At 46.0% G+C, this 18,146-nt stretch overlaps 1 protein-coding gene across 1 annotated transcript in view; it reads left to right on the top strand.

Moving 5' to 3' along the window:
* The window catches only part of ITGA9 (integrin, alpha 9), a 341,099-nt gene that overhangs the window by 254,573 nt on the left and 68,380 nt on the right, over nucleotides 1-18,146 (top strand). The window contains exons 19-20 of the mRNA XM_006890656.1: nucleotides 9,810-9,896; nucleotides 13,956-14,035. Of these exons, the coding sequence (XP_006890718.1) occupies nucleotides 9,810-9,896; nucleotides 13,956-14,035 (167 nt within the window). The remainder of the gene's footprint in view (nucleotides 1-9,809; nucleotides 9,897-13,955; nucleotides 14,036-18,146) is intronic.

Raw genomic sequence — 18,146 nt, 5'->3', positions numbered from 1 at the left:
CCATAAGTCAGATACAACTCAGTGGTAACTGTTGAGCATCCTTTTTTCTCTTCCCAGGAACAAACCCAAGGGGAGTGGGGAAGTAGGTCTGGAAGGACAGAAAGCCAGATAAGGGTACGACATCAAGTTAGGGCCTGCAGGAGATGAGCAGGATGGTGGGGAACGATAGCTCAATCCAAAGTCAAGGGCACTAGTTAAAACTTCTTCAGTAGGATGTGCTTTTCTGGGTACTTCTGTTTCTCCATATTCCCAGCCTTGGGCCATCCCCCACAAAAAAAAAAAAAAGCACAGGACTGACAGTTGGGAAGCCAGTGTCCGTGACAGTAGGAAGGAAATTTAAGGGGATTGCGATGACAGCATTTGAGTACCATCCATCCCCTCCGCATGAAAAAAAGTGGTGGGTGGTCATCTTCACCATCTGCAGCCAAACTCACAACCAGGGTGGAAACCAAGGCGAGTGAAAATGTTGTTTCCAAAGAATGAAGAATGAGCTGAACTCTGTTCTGTGGGAGGGAAACACAGCAGATGTTAACTCACTCATTTGTGCTGTGTCCGAACGTGGCAAATCATAAATAAGCAGGTCCGTTCATCTCATCCCAACAAAGTGCTTCCCGCACGGTCAGAGGGTCAGCTTATTCCAGGGCAAACGTGTATCGTTCTGATCAAGCTGATGATGGCCACATAGGCTCAACTCAGAGAGCCAGGAAAAAGTATCCCTTTTATACTAACAACTCCAGCAAATTGAAACCTAGCCACTAAAACAACTCCCTGACTATCTTGTGTGTATTCAGCATTTTAAACAATGAGGCAATTAACGGTATGTGTTAAAGCTTGGACCTCAAGGAGAAAATCAATTATAATCTAGACAATGAAGTCTGTCTCCCACTGTTCTTGATAGGATAGGTGCCTTAGCCTCTAATTGTATGAGTGGCTCTTTCTTAATAAGTGTTGCCGGTCTGGTTCCTGTGTCATTGGCTTTTTAACTGTTTTCATTGTGGATTGAGCATCAAGGTTCTTGACATCAGCCAGCTAGGAATTTTCTGGGTGTGAATGCAGTCTGGACATCTTGAGAGGCAGCTCAGCCCTCATCTCTGTTCTTCTCATGAACACTGACTGCCTAATGCTGAGCCCTCGGCTGGTGGATGTTCTTGGTAAGATCGGCTGCCAAGACAATGACTTTACATCTAGTATTTAAGAGAAAACTTGAGGAGGGCCGATGTAGACTGTTGGACGTCCATGTGTGGACTATGATGTGAGCTCACTCACCTCTGTTGAATAAATGCATCATAGACTACAAGTCTCCCTGCCACAGAGATCTCTCCTCCATCTTTTGGGTTGCTAGGTTAAGTTCTGGATAAGTGACCCTCAACTAGCTCCCGCCCTTTCAGGAAATGACTTTTGGTATTGGCCTTTGTTACCTCTTTTGGCCTCTGTGTTCAGATAAGAAGCTGTTTGTCCCCGCTCATGTCAGCCCTGGTATGACTCCCTGGTAGAACACTTTTAGGTTCCATAATTCAAAGAATTTGTAGAAGTTTTTAGCTAATTAAAAGGAAAAGTAAAGGGAGCTCTGGTGGCCTGGTGGCAAGAAACTGAGCTGCAGTCCTGAAAGCATGCAGTTCGAATCCACTGGATGCTTCGCTGGAGAAAGAGGGGCAATCTCCTCCTGTACCAGTCAGATCCGATTTGATGGTACACACACACACACACAAATAATAAAACAAAAACAACAAAAAGGAAAAGTGATGATAATAATAATGAGTTGGAAAACCAGATTTCCAGGAATAGGGTTTTTGTTGATAGGTCAGTTCAACCTATAGTAACTGTACAACAGAATAAACATCTTCATACATCAGTGCCATGCTCGAGCTCACAGCTGTAGCCACCGTGTCAGTCTGTGTCATTGACTGTCTTCCTCTTTCATGTTCTTGTTCTGCTTAGTTCAGTCCTTGGCCATGCTTCACCCAAGCACTCATCCCATGAGATTAAGAACGTCTGTCCCTGAACCAGTTGGCCCTCCTTGTGTCCTCTCCAGCATGGGAACTCCTCAGAGGCAGCAGTCATTGTACCATGAAGGCATACTGCCCAAGGAGAGACATCGAGACTCCCTCACTAAATAATTATTAGATGAAGGCATCAACAGAGGAATGTAAGAAGTAACAAAAAACATACACATCACCAGGGGGAAAATTCTCCTGCAGAAGCTGTTTACCATTTGAGGCAAAATACAAAACATTTGTTGAAGGATGCAATCGGCTTCCTCTGGGGGAACCCGAGGTGGTCTCACTATTGAAGTCATCGTGGTTTCTGGAGGTTTCTGAGTTGAGATCCAAAGTACGGTAGGCAGGGCAGATGTCACATGAGGCTCCAGTGTGACCACTCGTGGGCTGAGGAGGTGTAATGCTGGGAGTCCACGCTTCTCACCCAAGAGCCTAGGAAAGGCAGGGAAGGCATTTTTCCCTTGTACCTCTGGATCTCAATTCAGTAACATCCAACTGGCAGTGGCCGTATGGCCTAATGGTTAGGAAGTTGTGCTGCTAACTCAAAAGTGAATGGTTCAAATCTCCCAGCTCCTCTGAGGAAGTAAGATGGGTAATCTTGTCCTGTATAATTTACAGCCTCAGAAACCCAGAAAACCCACTGGAGGGTGAGATGTGTGTCAGTTCAAACAGTGGTGTTTTGTGGTTGTAATAAGTCTCATGGACTTCCAGAAGAACAAGCATGCCCTGTAGGATTACTGTTTAAATCTGCATCAACTCAGTGACTGTGAACTCGGATTTGGGTCTGTCTCTGAGGATTCCCTCTTGGGAATTAGGATGGTTCTTTTTTTGGTGGGATTCAGACTGACTCCCTGCTAAGTGGAGCCAAGACAGTATTATGTGAGAATGAATCTTCATTGGAATCCCAGAGGCACTAGGTTCAAAGCTGCTAGCTGCTCTGTCAGAGAAGGACGGACAAACTCCTCCCGTGTGGTTAACTGCCTCTGAAAACCCACTGCAGGGTCAGCTGTGGATTGGTTCAGACTCAACAGTACTTAACAACAGCCGCCTCTCAAGGCCAAGTGCTCTCCATGGATTACCTAAACTATGTAAGTTAGCATGTGATCTCTCTCACAAGCTCACAGTGATCACAACTCATTTGCTTAAAAGAAATAAGAAGACCTTAGAACAAAAACGAACTGCAGACAGCCAGTCAGACATGGAGGACTGTCACTGATACAACGCAGCCTGATGTCACCCTCCTGGAGTGGAGGGTGTTTGACAAACACGTGTCTGAGCTGCAAAAGAGAAAGTTGAATTTCAGACTCAACTTGGAGCTGAATAGTCTAGTTCCACCGCAGATAAATGGAATCAGAATTTACATTTTAACCAGACACCCCCATCCCCATCCCTGGATAATTCTTAAGTAAGCATGGCCTGAGTGAGGATCTTATTAAGCTGGAGACTCAGATTCCAAACATCCAAGGTACAAATGCAAATTCTCAGCAGAGCGTGAAGCCCGAACGAGTTGGTTTGAAACCCTGGTATGGAATCCCTGGGTGATTTAAATCGTTACAGGTCTCAGCTTTTAATGAAAGGTTGGAGGTCTAAGTCTTTTTAGAAAAGCCTTGGAAGAAAGTTCTGGGGAATCAGGCTCAACTTGACAGCTGATTTCATTAGATACTCACTCTATGATCTCATTTCACTTGGATTCACAGTCATCACCCTTGGTAGCAGCAGTCAAGAAATCAAGACATGTTGCACTGGGACCTCTTCAAAGCACTGAAGAGCAAGGATGACAGTTTAAAGACTAAGGTGCACCTGATCTAAACCATGATCTTAACAATTGCTTCCTATGCATCTTAAAATTGGACAATGAATAAGAATGATAGAAGAATAAATGATGGCTTTGAATTATTGCGTTGGCAGAGAGTAATGAATATTTTATGGGCTGTCTAAAGAACTAATAAATGTGTCTTCAAGGGAGTCCAGCCAGAGTGCTCCATAGAGGCAAAGATGGAGAAATTTAGTCTCATGTTTGTTATCCGGAGAGGCCAGTTCTTGGAAAAAAGACATCCTTCTGGGGAAAGTGGAGAGTCAGAGAAAGAGGGGAAAAGTCCCAACCAGATGGATTAATACTGTGGCATTAACAGCGGGCTTGGGCCTGTTGGAGATACTGAAGGTGGCACATGACCTCTTGTTCAACAACATACGATAGCACATACAAGAAGTAGCTACAACAGTCAAGTGCATGGAGACCGGAGTTCATTACCACAGAGAGAAAGGGCCAGCGAGTCATAATGACATGGGAGGCACTGAAGCTTCTATTACGAGAGCTCTGGTGGCATAGTGCATAAGGAGTTGCCGTCCTAACCCAGTGTGCCTCTGTGGTGGTTCGAATCCACCTGTGGCTTCAAGGGGAACGTGAACAGCACCCTCCTGTGGGTTTTACAGCCTTAGAAACGTCACAGCTGGAGGGTCAGATGTGAGCTTTATTCCCACCTGGTGGCAGTGGGTGGGGGAGGGAGGGAGGGAGCTAGCTTGTATTAAGACACTGGGGAAATCTCGAAAAACGTGGTGCTGGGTGCACCACATGATGAATATCACTAATGACACTGAAATGTACACGTTGAAATGGCAGTTGTTTTATTTTTACCACAATAAGAATATCAAATGCTGAGTGCTTGGGAGGAAGGAACGGGAGGCCAGAGAGGCTTGCTAACTTCATTATCTCGTTCTCTCTGCCAGCCCCCACACTTTACAAACAGGGCGGGGGCTCAGCTTCCCCAGCCAGGCTCAAGGGCTGGGGCTGCCAAGGTATGTCTGGAAAAGAGAAGGGTCCCTGCCAATGCAAGCATCCCTCATGCCAGGCAAACCAGCAAATGAGTTTCTTCTTGAAGTCCCTTCATCCAAATCCCCCGTGAGTCAAGACCCGTTTATTTAATAAATGCAAACTCGGTAGCTGCTCGGTGCAGGCTTGGGGCCAGGCCCTGAGACTCCAGACCGAAAATGGGCACCGACCAGATAGGCATTTCAGCATCATCGTGTCTGTAATAAATGTTAACTGATATTTTCCTGATCTGGAAATTAATGTGGGCTGTGGAGAAATTTTAAAATTCAGACGCAATCACCCATAAACTCTACATAGAAACCTGATGATAATTTTGTTATTGGAGGTCTCTGTTGGCAAAGAAAGGAGCCCTGATGGTTTAGGGGTTGAACACTTGATTGCTAATGGAAAGGTTGACGGTTCAAATCCACTAGCTGCTCCATAGAATAGCATTGAGGCCATCTGCTGTGTAAAGATTACAGCCTGAGAAACAATTGGGGCAATTCTAGTCTGTCTTTACTTTGTGTTGACAGCAATGGGTTTAGGTAGCAGAGGACAATTAGGACCACAGAAAGGCTAAGTATGTGCATCCTTTAAAAATGAGGTCCATAATGTCATAGTAAAAATGTTTTTCTTTTTTAAAATTTTTTTTATTAATTTTCATGAAGGTTTACAGAGACTAAGGATTTCAATTCATTCATTGTTGCACTTTTCTCCATGCCTCTCCCTCCCCCGACCCCAATTGGCTTTTCTCTTTGAAAAGTAAAAGAAGAACTCTTTCATTGTTATTCAATCCTTCCCCTCCCAAGTCCACTCCACTATGCAGCCTTCATTCTGGACCCCTGTCAGGACAATAATATCTAATCACATATCCCTTTTAAACAGTTCTCTCCCTCATCTGTTTCAATACAGTATGCATTATTTATCCCCTCTTTCTGTCTTCCCTCAACCCCGATGTCAGTCCCACGTAAAAATGTTTTTCAAAGTTTTGATTGGAACTGCACTTGGAAAATTAAACTGAAAATTATAGAATGACATTTGGTCTGTTCATTATTTAACAGGATCGATGTAGTAATTCGTATTGTCAGAGATACTGAGCTCTGGTGGCCTGGTGGTAAGAAGCTGTATTGCAATTCCAGACGTGACCAGTTCAAATCCACCGGATGCTCTGCTGGAGAAGGAGGGACAGTCTCCTCCTATACCAGTCAGATCTGATTGGATGATACACACTCACAAAAAATAATTAAAAAATTTTAAAAATACGTGCTTTGAATTCCAGAGATGCTTTCAATTCCAGGCAAAAGCTTACTTGTTTTATTAGCATCATTAAAGCAAGAGTTCATTAATTTCTGAGGAGGAGCAGGAAAAGAAGGGATCCAGTGATGATGGATGTGAATTACCCTACTGTATTATAAAGGGAAGGTAACAGCCTTTCCTTAAGGTGCTTGGAGGCTTACTGGTAAGGAACTGAGCTGCCAACCCAAAGGAAGGTGGTTCAAGCCCACCAACTGCTCCTCTAGAGAAAGATGGGAAATCTCCTGAGCTTCTCAGAGCCCGCCAGAGGCTCAGCTCTGAGTTGGTGCTGGCTCGATGGCAGCGAGTTTGTTTTCCTGAACTTTCTCGATATGTTTACTTTTTTTTTTTATTTGCACTATCACAAATCACTTTTGCAATGACATGTTCTTTCCAAGGACTTCTGGTTTTTACTTGCATTCTTATCTTCTGGACCATCTTAAAGATAATTTAAGAGCTCTGGTGGCCTAGTGGCAAGAAGCTGTACTGCAATCCCGAAGGCACCAGGTTCGAGGCCACCAGCTGCTCCGCGAGAGGAGAATGGGCAGTCTTCTTCCACATGATTAACTGCCTCTCAAAACCCGCTGCAGGGTCAGCTATGGGTCTGTTCTGATTCTAAAGTATAGAGCAACAACAAACTGTGTGATCGTTCTGAGAAGAATAAATTGAAAAATTAGTATGAAAAAACAATATAACGTTAAAAAAATAATAATTTAGACTGTTACTGGCCTGTTACCTTCAAATCAGAGTCAACTCAGCTGACCCTCCAGTGGCTTTTCAGGGGCTGTGCACTGATCATGGATCCACGTAAGATGAAGGTGACTGTTTCAGTCTTTTCTCCATCTATCATGATTATGCATATAAAGTGTGGTGGTGAGAATTTTTGTCCTTCCACTTACTCCACAACTACTACTGTGACTTCTGACTTCCTATCTTTTGTCTGCGCTTGGTGTTCGCGATTTACTTGTATAGTTGTTGTTGTTGTTGTTGCTGTTGTTGTGTACCCTAGAACTGACCCATAGCTGACCCTCCAGTCGGTTTTCAGAGGCAGTTAACTGTACTGGGGAGATTGACTGTCCTTCTGCGGGGCAGCTGGTGGCCTCGAACCGCATACCTTTGGGATTGCAGCACAGCTTCTTGCCACTAGGCCAGCAGAGCTCCTACTACTAGCAAATGTATATAATTTGTAGCTCAATAGACATATCTACTTGTGGTAAATTCTCATGTTTTTAAAATTTTTTATTTTTTACTTGTTTGTTTACATATTTTATTTTTATTGTGTTTCATATTATTCTTCATTCACATTTTGTTTCATGCAGTCATTCCCACTGATTATGTTTTATGAAATTAATCACCATTAGACTTCTATTTTTTTAACTGATTGAATGATTTTTTTTAAATGATTTCAGCCCAGCTTGGGAATGGAAATGTTGGTCTAAGCTGAGCTGTGGGTCTTGGAAATTGAAGGGCTCCAGCCCTGAAATCTTCTCAACCTGGTTCCTTTTAGATGCTTTTGAGTCTTTGGCTGTGCACGTTTCCTGTAGAGAAGTTCAGAGTAATGGAGGAAGAAAGGAAATGGGGTTTAAGTTGGCAAGTCTCGGTCCAAATTCTTTCGGTCTTTGCCCCATCCTGTGGATGACCTTGGTGAAGACACATGACCTCACTGAACCTTGGTTTCCTGGCGTCTGGCAAGTGCCATTCTCCCGTTCTGCACCTCTGTCTCCTGCAGCGTTTTGTAAGCATGCCTTCTCTCCTTGGAAGTCTTGGTTTGCTTGCAGAGATTTGGAGAGGCTTGTGAGCTATGAAAAGCCTCTTGGCTCCTCTTTGATGGTGGTTATAAGCTCCGTGTCCTTCAGAGGAGACAGTAGCTTCTCTGACTTTTTTCCCAGCCTCTTGTGCTGCTGTGTGGAGTCCACCGTGGACCATTATCCCGAGAAACTCCTCCTTACCCTCACATGACACCCCCATCCTGAAAAGACTCCTAGGGGGCTCTATCATCTCTCGCCACTTCAGGTTGTCAAAATATAACCTCTCTTTCCCTTCGTCAGATTTCCCCAGTTTGTTTTCCCTAAACTAGTGAGATCTTAAAAGGCAGAATCAGGGCAGACCTTAGGAGACAGGGCAGGAAGGTGACCAGGCTGCCTTTTTTTTTTTTCTCTTTCTCACTAGTTTATTTACAAAATTCTAACACAACTTTGAACAAATTCTTGCCATTTCCCTCACCTCCACCTGTCAAATTGTACAACTCAGTGATTAATCCCCTCTTCCACATCCACATCCCTCTGCTTCTAGCCTCTCCCACCCCTCCTGGATCCTTATACTCATTCTACAATAACAGCCTTAGACAATATTTATCCTTGTGGGACTGAGTTAGTTCACTCAGCATAGTGCTCTCCAGTCCCTCCAAAGTTAAGTAATAATTTACAAAGTTACTGCTCCTGCATGCTGCATAGTATTCCATTGTGTGAATGTACCCTAATTTCTCAATCCATTTGTTTGTGGTTGAACATTTGAGCTGTTTCCATGTTCTTGTGATGGTGAATAACCCTGCTATGAACGTTGGTGTACAAATCTCAGTTTGTACTGAGTGCCTCATATGAATCTTAGGAGGCATCCAGCTCTCACATGGCCCAGCCTAGTGCATCTGGAGAGCTCTAGGGCCTGGAGCCAAAGCACTGGTCAGGAACAAAGGGTGGCTCTGATGGACTCTGTCCTCTGGACCTGTCTTCTTTTGTTGATGCTAATAGGTGCCATCAAGTTAACTCAGGCACATAGCAACCCTACCCGATCCTGTACTGTCCTCCCATAGGGCTGGGCCCATTGCAGTCACTGCATTGGTCCGTCTCACTGAGAGCCTTCCTCTCTTTCACTGACCCTTGACTTTTCCACACATACTTTCTTGTTTTAAGGACTCACTCTTTCTGACAACATACACAAAGTATGTGAGGAAAAAGTCTCATCACTCCTGCTTCTGAGGAATATTCTGGGTACATTTCCTCCAAGACAGAGTTTTTCTTTTATTGTTGTTGTGTACCATCTAGTCAGAACCAACCCATCACGGGCCCTCTGGCATTTCTTCAGAGGCAGTTAATTGCATGGAATGAGAATGCCCATTCTCCTGCAGAACAGCTGGTGGCCTCAAACCACATGTCTCTGGGATTGCAGTGCAGCTTCTTGTCACTAGGCCACCAGAGCTCTGTGGTCCATGAGCTATTCAGTATTCTTCCCTAACACCATAATTTGGGGCATGGAGTCTCCTTCTGTTTTCCTCATTCATTGTCCAACTTTCACATCTCTGTGCAATTGACAGTGTTATGGCTTAGCTCAGTAGACCTTTCCTCCTCCTAGACCACGTAGTTTCCTCTTGTTCTGTCTGAATGACTGCTTCTTGGTCTGTGTACAGGTTTCCCGTGAGCACAATGAAGTGTCCTGGAATTCTTCTAAATGTTATCCATAATGTATTACGAGCTACAGTTGAATGCCTTTGCAGGAGAGTGGATGGCTGTAGAGGAGAGTGGATGGCGGAGGAGGATGGGATTGCCCCTGGCCGGGGGACTCCTCCTGCTCCCACGGTCCACAGTGGCCATCGTCTGGGAACTGCTTGAATAAGGATAGTGTTAGCCAAAGTCTCCATTTACCTCCTTGAGGCCACTTCCACACGTCTGTGTCGCAGGCAGCCAGTTCATCTGTTGGTGTTTTTTCTGTTCTAGGAGGAGTTGGGAATTTCCTGTGAACTCCTGGAGTCAGACTTCCTCAAATGCAGCGTGGGATTTCCCTTCATGAGGTCAAAGTCGAAGGTAAGGGCAACATTTTTGTGCAGCACCCCCAGGCCGTCCCGCCAGCCTCTGACTCACAGCTGCCTCCCCCTAGATTTCCTCACACAGTCTGCATCCCACATCATCCGGGGCCACCAATGAGGCTCCTTCTGAGGACAGGCGCCCTTCTGTCCACTCAGCAGAGGCTCCGAGCCTAATCACCCTTCAGACATGAAACTGGAATCATCTGCCTCCAACCCATGAATCACCTTCCAGACAATCGACATCAGGTTGATTCTGCCTCATGGTGACACCCTCCCCGCCCCCCTCAAGTTTCTGAGGCTGTAAATCCTTACAGGAAGAGACTAGCAATCTTTTTCACATCAAGCACCTGGTGAATCCAAATCACTGACCTTTGAGTTAGCCTAACTCTTAACACTCTTTGCAACTAGGGCTTCTTAGCAAAAAAGGCCTAGGAATGATCCCAAACACCAGAGAAGAATAAAATCAAAAGGGCGGTATTTGGGGAGCTCAGGTGGCCTAGTGGCAAGAAGCTGCACTGCAGTCCCAGAGGCACACGGGTCAAATTCACCAGATGCTCTGCTAGAGAAGGAGGGACGATCTCCTCCTGTACCAGTCAGTTCTGATTTGACAGTACACACACACACACACACACAAATAATAAAATAAAATTTAAAAAAATTAATAAAAAAGGGCAGCATTTGCCCAAAGACAGTACTCAGAACACAGGAATGGGTAGGAAAGAAGGCTGAATAGAAAAGGGAAGCACTGAGAGGAAGTGGGTAGGATGCTGTTACGCCATAGGGTTGTAATCTTCTGTGCCATTAAACATAAAATGTTATGACTTCTTGGATAGAAAGCAAGTTTGCTATGTGAACTCAATTCATAATAAAAAGGGGGAAAAAACAGAAAAGGGGATAACAATGGAGCAAATAGGCTTAAATGGAAAACTTTAAGAGTTGCCGTTTCTGAGCAAATTACAAATTACAAATCAAGTCTAAGGTATGTAGCTCATCTCAAACTTATTGCCAGCCAGTCAGAACCACTCATTTCTGCTCCTCCCTGGGCTTTCTGAGCTTGAAAATCACACAGGGCTCTGGTCGCCTAGTGGCAAGAAGCCACACTGTAATCCTGAAAGCAACGTGGTTCGAGACCACCAGCTGCTCCACAGGAGAAAGATGGGCAGTCTCCTCCTGTGCCATTAACTCCCTCTAAAAACCACGGGAGGGTCAGCTGCGGGTCAGTTCTGACTCGATGGTCCACAGTCACAACAGCAAATCACACAGAAGGTGGCTGCCCATGTTTTTCCCCAAGAAGCTGCCTGTGGACTTGAACCACTGGAGGGACATCATCTTTGAGTTTTCAGCACAACTCATGCAGGCCACACCACCAGGCCTCATACTATCTCTGGAGGAGCATTCATTTTATAAAAAGCCATTAACTCTCTCTCTAAAGCGTCCTAGAGCCGATAGAACGATAAATTCAGAATAGAGCCTTCACTCCAGTTCACCAGGGTTTTCTCCTTGCCAGTTGGCACTACTGTCTTCCTCTCGAGTGAAGATGTTAAGATCCGAAGGGAGACTAAGCCTTAGGAAGAGGGGAGTGGCCTGGGGAAAGACAGGGGTGTTTGCCAGCAGGGGTAGGCGTTCCTTCTGTCTGCAGCCCGGCTTCCATCCTCTGCTGTCAGACTCGATGGTTTATCAGGCTCTAGGCTGCCAGCTACAGCCCACGACCACACTGTGGGCTTGCTTTGGTTGGCAGTCGGCATGTGTCTCACAGCCAGCCCACCAGATTTCCAAACTCTTCTCCCAGGCCTCCATCTCTGATGCTAACTTTTCGCCCCAATCCTTTGCTTAGAAATAACTCACTGCTGTACAGCTGGTTCCCATTCAGAATGATTCTTCACTGCATGTCCAAGGCTGGAAGTCTTATTGGAGGATATTATCCATCTTTCTCCTTTGGAGCAGCTAGCTGGTGGATTCAAACCGCTTACCTTTCTGTTAGCGACCCAGCACATTACAGATCATGCCACCAAAGCCCCTTTAGTTAGGATATAGAATTGAGCTCTGATGGCCTAGTGGCAAGATGCTGCACTGCAATCCTGAAGGCACGCTGTTCAAGGCCACCAGCTTCTTCACAAAAAAAGGATGGGCAGTCTCCTCCCATGGGATTAACAGCCTCTGAAAACATGCCGGAGGGTCAGCTGTGGGTCGGTTCTGACTCTATGGTACACAACGACGTAGAATTCAGACTTCCTGCTCAGTTCTGACTTCCTAATGGGACAAGTCCCTTGACTTCCAATCTCTTAACGTCCTCCAGCCCAGCTTCCTGCCCTGTCTTGGTGCCTTAAGTCCCAGTACAAAAGAAATGTCCATCTACAAAGGATGGTCAGACGTCTTCTACTGTAGATGCCCCCTAACTTTCAGATAGTATTAAGTTCAGCCCTGCTTGCTGAAAGTGAGGAGGACTTGAAGCACTTGTTGCAGAAGATCAAACAACACAGCCTTCAGTATGAATTGTATCTCAATGTCAAGAAAGATTCTTACCACTGGGCTGACAGGCATTATCATAATAGATGGAGAAAATATTAAAACTCAACAACTTTATCTTACATGGCTCCACAGTTAACAACCTTGGTACCAGCAGTCAGGTAATCAGGAGACGTATTACAGTGGAAGAGTCTGCGGTTAGGGACCTCTTCAAATCGCTGAGTATTGATGTCAGTTTGAGGACCAGTGTGTGTCTGCTTGAGGCCATGGTCTTTCCAATCACTGCATCTGAGAGCTGAATAGTGAGTAAGGATGACAGAAGAAGAATAGATACCTTTAAGCTGTGGTGTTGGAAAAAAAATTTGAAACATCCCATGGATGGCTAGACAAAGAAACAGTTATGTCTTGGAGAGGGTGCAGCCAGAGTGTTCTTTGGAGGCAAAGATGATGAAGCTTCACCTCATGTACTTCGAGGAGAGACAATTCCTTGAAGAAGGATGTGATGCTTGGAAGGGTGGAGGGTCGGTAAAGGAGAGGAAGAACCTCGACCGAGTGGATTGACACAGTGACTGCTGCAGTGGGCTCTAAAGAGTCAGGAAGTGTGAAGATGGGACAAGATAGGCCAGAGTTCAGATCTGTTGTTTGTAGGGTCGCTATGGGTCATACTCAACTCAACAGCACCAAACAACAACAGGCCCAAAGGTACATGGTTCGACTCTACCACCTGCTCTGAAGAAGGAAAACGGGACGTCTCCTCCCATGCAATTTGCTGTCCCTGATAACCAGCTGGAGTGTCAGCTACTCTTTGGCTCTGACTTGATGGCACACAGCAAGAAGAATAATTAATCACAATAGAACCCAAGGTTATAGGCTTAAGTAAGTCACAATCTCCTGGCGCTTGATCAGACACCGGTCTCTTCTTTGTATTGAAAGGCACAGAGGCTCAGTGTCTGGCCAGGATCACAGAGCGGGTGGTAGATCCTGGGTCTGTAACCACTTGTCAGAAGTTCCTCCTGTATTCCCACATGTACTTGGCATATGTACTCTTCCTATCAGTGTGGTAAAAACCTTCTGCCGCTGCAGTGTTCCCCAGATCACAGGGTGCTAATCAGTACAGCTGTGGTAGTGATACTGCCTTTTAGAATAAAATGTAATGTAAATGAATGAGGTGATTAAAAAATATGAAATACTATCACAGCGGTGTTGATATCCAGATGTGATATTTAATTAGGAAGATGATGCAGGAGTTAAATGAAGCCCTAAGCCTCTCGCCTACAGGTGGATTCCAACACCTGGTGAAGCCAGGTGAGATTTAAACAGCACCGGTTTAAAGCAGATGACACTTCATGTAGAGAGCCTGGGGCTTGAAAGGACAGGGGATAACATCACAGAGTTTGCTCTGGGCTGGGTTATATTGCTATGTACTGTTATACTGTTAAGGCGAGCCTCTGGCCTAACAGTCAGAGAGAGCAACGTTAAATGAAGGCTTATCATATGATAATCGTAGACACCATAAACTCTAGACCACTGCAGCTCCCGCAGTTAGGATTTGGAGTTCTTGCTGATGCCACATCACATTCTCTTTCCCCAGTATGAATTCAGCGTGATCTTCGACACAAGCCACCTCTCCGGAGAAGAGGAAGTCCTGACGTTCATCGTGACAGCTCAGAGGTAAGGGAGATGCTTTCCTTTTACAGACTTTACCCCGAACCTACTTTGATGGTTCCCAGGACTCTCTGAAGGAAGGACGAGGTTCTTCAGTAAGAAAGCCTGAACACTGGGTGCATTCAGATTGTTCGGGAGGGTGATGGTCGTCTTCTGGTTGTATAAGCCGGTGCTTCAGATGGAGACGGGAGGGAGCAGGAAGTAAACCCCCTCCTTGTGTGTAGCTGAGGAGAGGTAGGTCTCTGCTGAGAATGAAGACTCCCCGCCAGGGTCCCTCAGCTAGTGTCTGCTTTGCCATGCTGTGCCTCCCAGATCCTGAAGGGCCCCTGTGGGTGGCCAGGCAGGGCCAGCGATGCTCATGGACTTGCTTGCACATCCTTCAGCAGAGGGAGGAGCTACCGTCATCCCAAGGACCCAGCCAGTCCTCTGTGCAGAGGCTCCCCTACAGAGGTTCCTCAAGAAAAGGTGTGTCGAGCAATAGACGTGCTCGTAAGATACACATTAAGAGCAAAGAGGTGCTGCTTCTTTACAGCTAGCCATGGTCGAGCCAAAAGGCAGTATTTGCCAGGGGAGAAAACCCAGAAAACTGTTGTTAAGTTCCATTGAGTCAAGCAAAACTCGTATTGACCCTGGAAACAACTGACCCGTCCCCTGTCCTGTCCTGTGTCGTCCGCACCATCTGTGACACACCTGAGCCCGTTGCTACAGTATCAGTCCGTCTTGTGGCTCTTGCTCATCTCTCCAAGCATGATGGCCCTTTCCAAGGAATAGCCTTTTCTAGCAACAGGCCCCAAGTATGAGAGACAAAGCTTCATCATCTTTGCCTCCAAGGACCGCTCTAGCTGCACTTTTCCCGAGACATATCTCTTTGTTCTTTAGTCAGCCCATGGGCAATCAGGTAACTCCCCTCCAGCGCCACAACTCAAAGGCATCGATTCTTCTTCTGTCATCCTCATTCATTGTCCAGCTCTCAAATGCATAGCTAGTGATTGAAAAGATCGTGGCCTGAATCAGGCGAAAGGGAGAAAGTGGAAGTGTGAATAGAAATGAGGGTCACAGGAGAGCATGGAAAGAGAACTGTTACAGTATGGGGACTGTAACTAATGCCATAAAACAACAGTTTTATGAGTGGTTGAAGGAAAAGCAGTTTTTTTGTAAACGTTCACACCAGCACAATAAAATGTTCAAAGGGAAAAGAAAGAGGATTCCCCCCCCCAACTCTGGAAACTGAACTAATGAACGAATGAATGAATGGCCAGGCACTGTGATGGGACAGTGGCCCCTTCGCCTTCAGCAGTGTGTGCCTGTCCCTTATCCATTTGGCTGCGAGCACTTGCACCTTCGGGGATCTAGGAAAAGCCGCCTCGAGCCAGGATCTGTCAGTGCCTTGAAATGCCCTCTAGGTCGAGACTCACCAGCAGCTGGCTGGAGAGAGAGGCACTTTGGTGAATGACTGAAGCTCCAGACTCCTTGCCATCATGTTAATGCCCATGCCTACCGCATGAGGGGCAGCGTAGGACGGCCCCCCAGGACTTAGAGGCCGTCAGTCTTCATGGAGGCAAACTGCCTCCTGGTTCCCAACAGAGTGACACATGGCTTCAAACTGCTGACCTTTGAGTTAGCATCTGAGTGGTTAACCGTGCGTCCCCAGGGTCCTTGTGGTGACTGAAATAGGCTGCTGCTGCTGATGTGATCTGCTACCTAGTGGGCCACGCACCAGCTTGGCAAGCCGAGGTGATGGTTACAGGAAGAGCTGTTCCTCAGGGTGCCCTCAGCCATGGTCTTCACAGAAGCAAATCATCTTTATTCCAAGGGGCAACCAGGTGTGTTTGAAACACCAAAAGCTGGGTTAGCAGTTGAGCCTAAACTACTCGCTGTGTGACCCAGCGTTCTAAACAGAAAGGTACATGCTTTGATTCTTTTTGGACACCCAGGGCAACCTCATTTACATTTCTATTGGTAATTAATAATTTCTATTGGTGAATATTGGTAATTAATAATTTCTATTGGTGAATAATAATAATTCCTGTACGTTATTCTTTTGCGTTATCAATAAGCCTATTGATTATCCAGAATTCCTACTGTTAAACTGGGGCTCATAGGAAAAGGATGGGCATTCTCCTCATGTGTGATTTACAGCCTCTGAAAAGCCACTGGAGGGTCAGCTATAAATTGGGTTCAATTTGATGATACATAACATTGAACAACTGTAGATGAGGAGTCTATTTCCAGTCTGAGGGAGCAGAGCATTAACAGTGTCCCTGGTAAAGGTGACTCTGATAGAATCTCGAGGGTGGTCTGCGAGGCGATACAACCGACCCTGTTACACCCACGAGGGTGGTGAATGTTGGCACCAACTGGAGAATCCTGAGCTGTCTCAGAGGAAGAGTGAATAACGTAAAGGACAAAGGAAGACGTGGCCCAAACAAGAGACTGAACAGGACCCAGGGTGCAAGGTGCCTTAACTGTATTCCACAGGCCGTGGGAAGCCTCTGACAGTGCAGTCGTCTAGCCACACACTTCAGAGCATGGCACTGCCAAGTTTACTATGAGGAGGCAGATAGAGGCCTATTCAGATGTGAACTTTCTCCTTCTCCTGCTGTTTCTTCAATCCACAGAAAAACCATGGCTGGGCCGATGCATTAATGTACTCTCTGGGTCCCTCAACACTTGAGGCAGCTGTGTTTCTTGTCATTAACATGTGGCAGAAATATGACCTGGAAGTCTTTCCCTGTCAAAGAGCGGAGACTCTTAACTGCCTCCCAGCCCCAGTGAGGGCTAATCAAAGGTGTCAGAGAGCCAAGGCGAGCTGGAAATGGTGAACGCGCCACTTGGTGCCATGCCCATAGGCCTGGTTCTCTGCTCTTGGATGCTCACTGAAATCTCCTGAGGGACTTTAGAAGTACAGATGCCTGGTCGCTTCCTGATTGATTCAGGTTCTATTGTTCTAAAGTTGAGATCCGCGTGTTGCAGTTTTTAAAGGCCTAATCAGGTGTTTCTGAGAAGCAGTCAAGGCTTAGAGCCACTATCTATAAGCCCTAGATTGGCTTTCACTCAGTAAACATCTACGAAACAGATCAAGTGGCATCAAGTCCATCCCAGTGCACTGTGACCCTCTGTGTTTCTGAGTAGAACTGTGATCTCGCAAAAGTAAATGGCCAAGTCTATCTTCTGCGCAGCCTATGGACGGATTCAGAATACCAGCTTTTCAATTAGTAGCTAAATGCCTTGTCCAGGGACTCCAAACATCTCTTAAGTGCCTTCTGCGTACCACATGCAGTGTTCAGCACCAGGCATGTAAATAAATGCCAGTAACTTACTAAATGCCAGAAAAATGCACCTCCGCCTTCGAGCTGTGGTGTTGGAGAAGAGCACTGAGCATCTCACAGACGGCCAAGAGAATGAACAGACGTGTCTTGGAGAGGGTGCAGCCGGAGTGCTCTTTGGAGGCAGGAGTGATGAGGCTTCACCTCACATAGTTTGGGCATGTTGCCAGGAGGGGCTGTTCCTTGGAGAAGGACACAATGTTGAGAAGGGTGGAGGGTTGGCAAAGAAGAGGAAGATTTTCAACCAGGTGGATTAACACGGTAACTGCCACAGTGGGCTGTTGTGTGTCAGGAAGTGTGAGGACGACACAGGATAGGACAGGGTTCACATCTTTTGTTCGTAGAATTGCTATGAGTTGCACTCAATTCAACCGCACCTAACAACAACATACTTTGATATTGGTACATGGCGTCAGGGGACACGTTTGTATCCACCAGCTACTCCTTAGAGAGAAGGCTGGGTAACCTCCTCCTGTACAATTTAAGGCCTTGAAAGCACACTGGAACATCAGCCAGGGGTCGGTTCCGACTCAATGGCACAGAATAGCAACACTAACTAAGTATCAGAATCTTTTCATTCCTTGAATCATTGATGTTAAGGATTATCTGTTCAAGGAATCCTGGTGATACTGTGGAGGAATAATTCAGCAGTTAACCAAGAAGGTGGTGGTGGTTGTTGTTGTTTGGTGCCGTTGAGTCATAGACGACTCATAGCGACCCTATGAACGAATGGCCTGAGCTCTGTTCATACATAGAGTTTCCGGAGGCAAGCCATTTTGGAAGTGGATGCC

Source organism: Elephantulus edwardii, unplaced genomic scaffold (assembly GCF_000299155.1).
Source record: "Elephantulus edwardii isolate Elephantulus edwardi_28Jun2011 unplaced genomic scaffold, EleEdw1.0 scaffold00091, whole genome shotgun sequence".
NCBI classification, from domain to species: Eukaryota; Metazoa; Chordata; class Mammalia; order Macroscelidea; family Macroscelididae; genus Elephantulus; species Elephantulus edwardii.
Note: the sequence above shows the minus strand (reverse complement) of the source record. Positions and strands in the feature narration are given on the sequence as shown.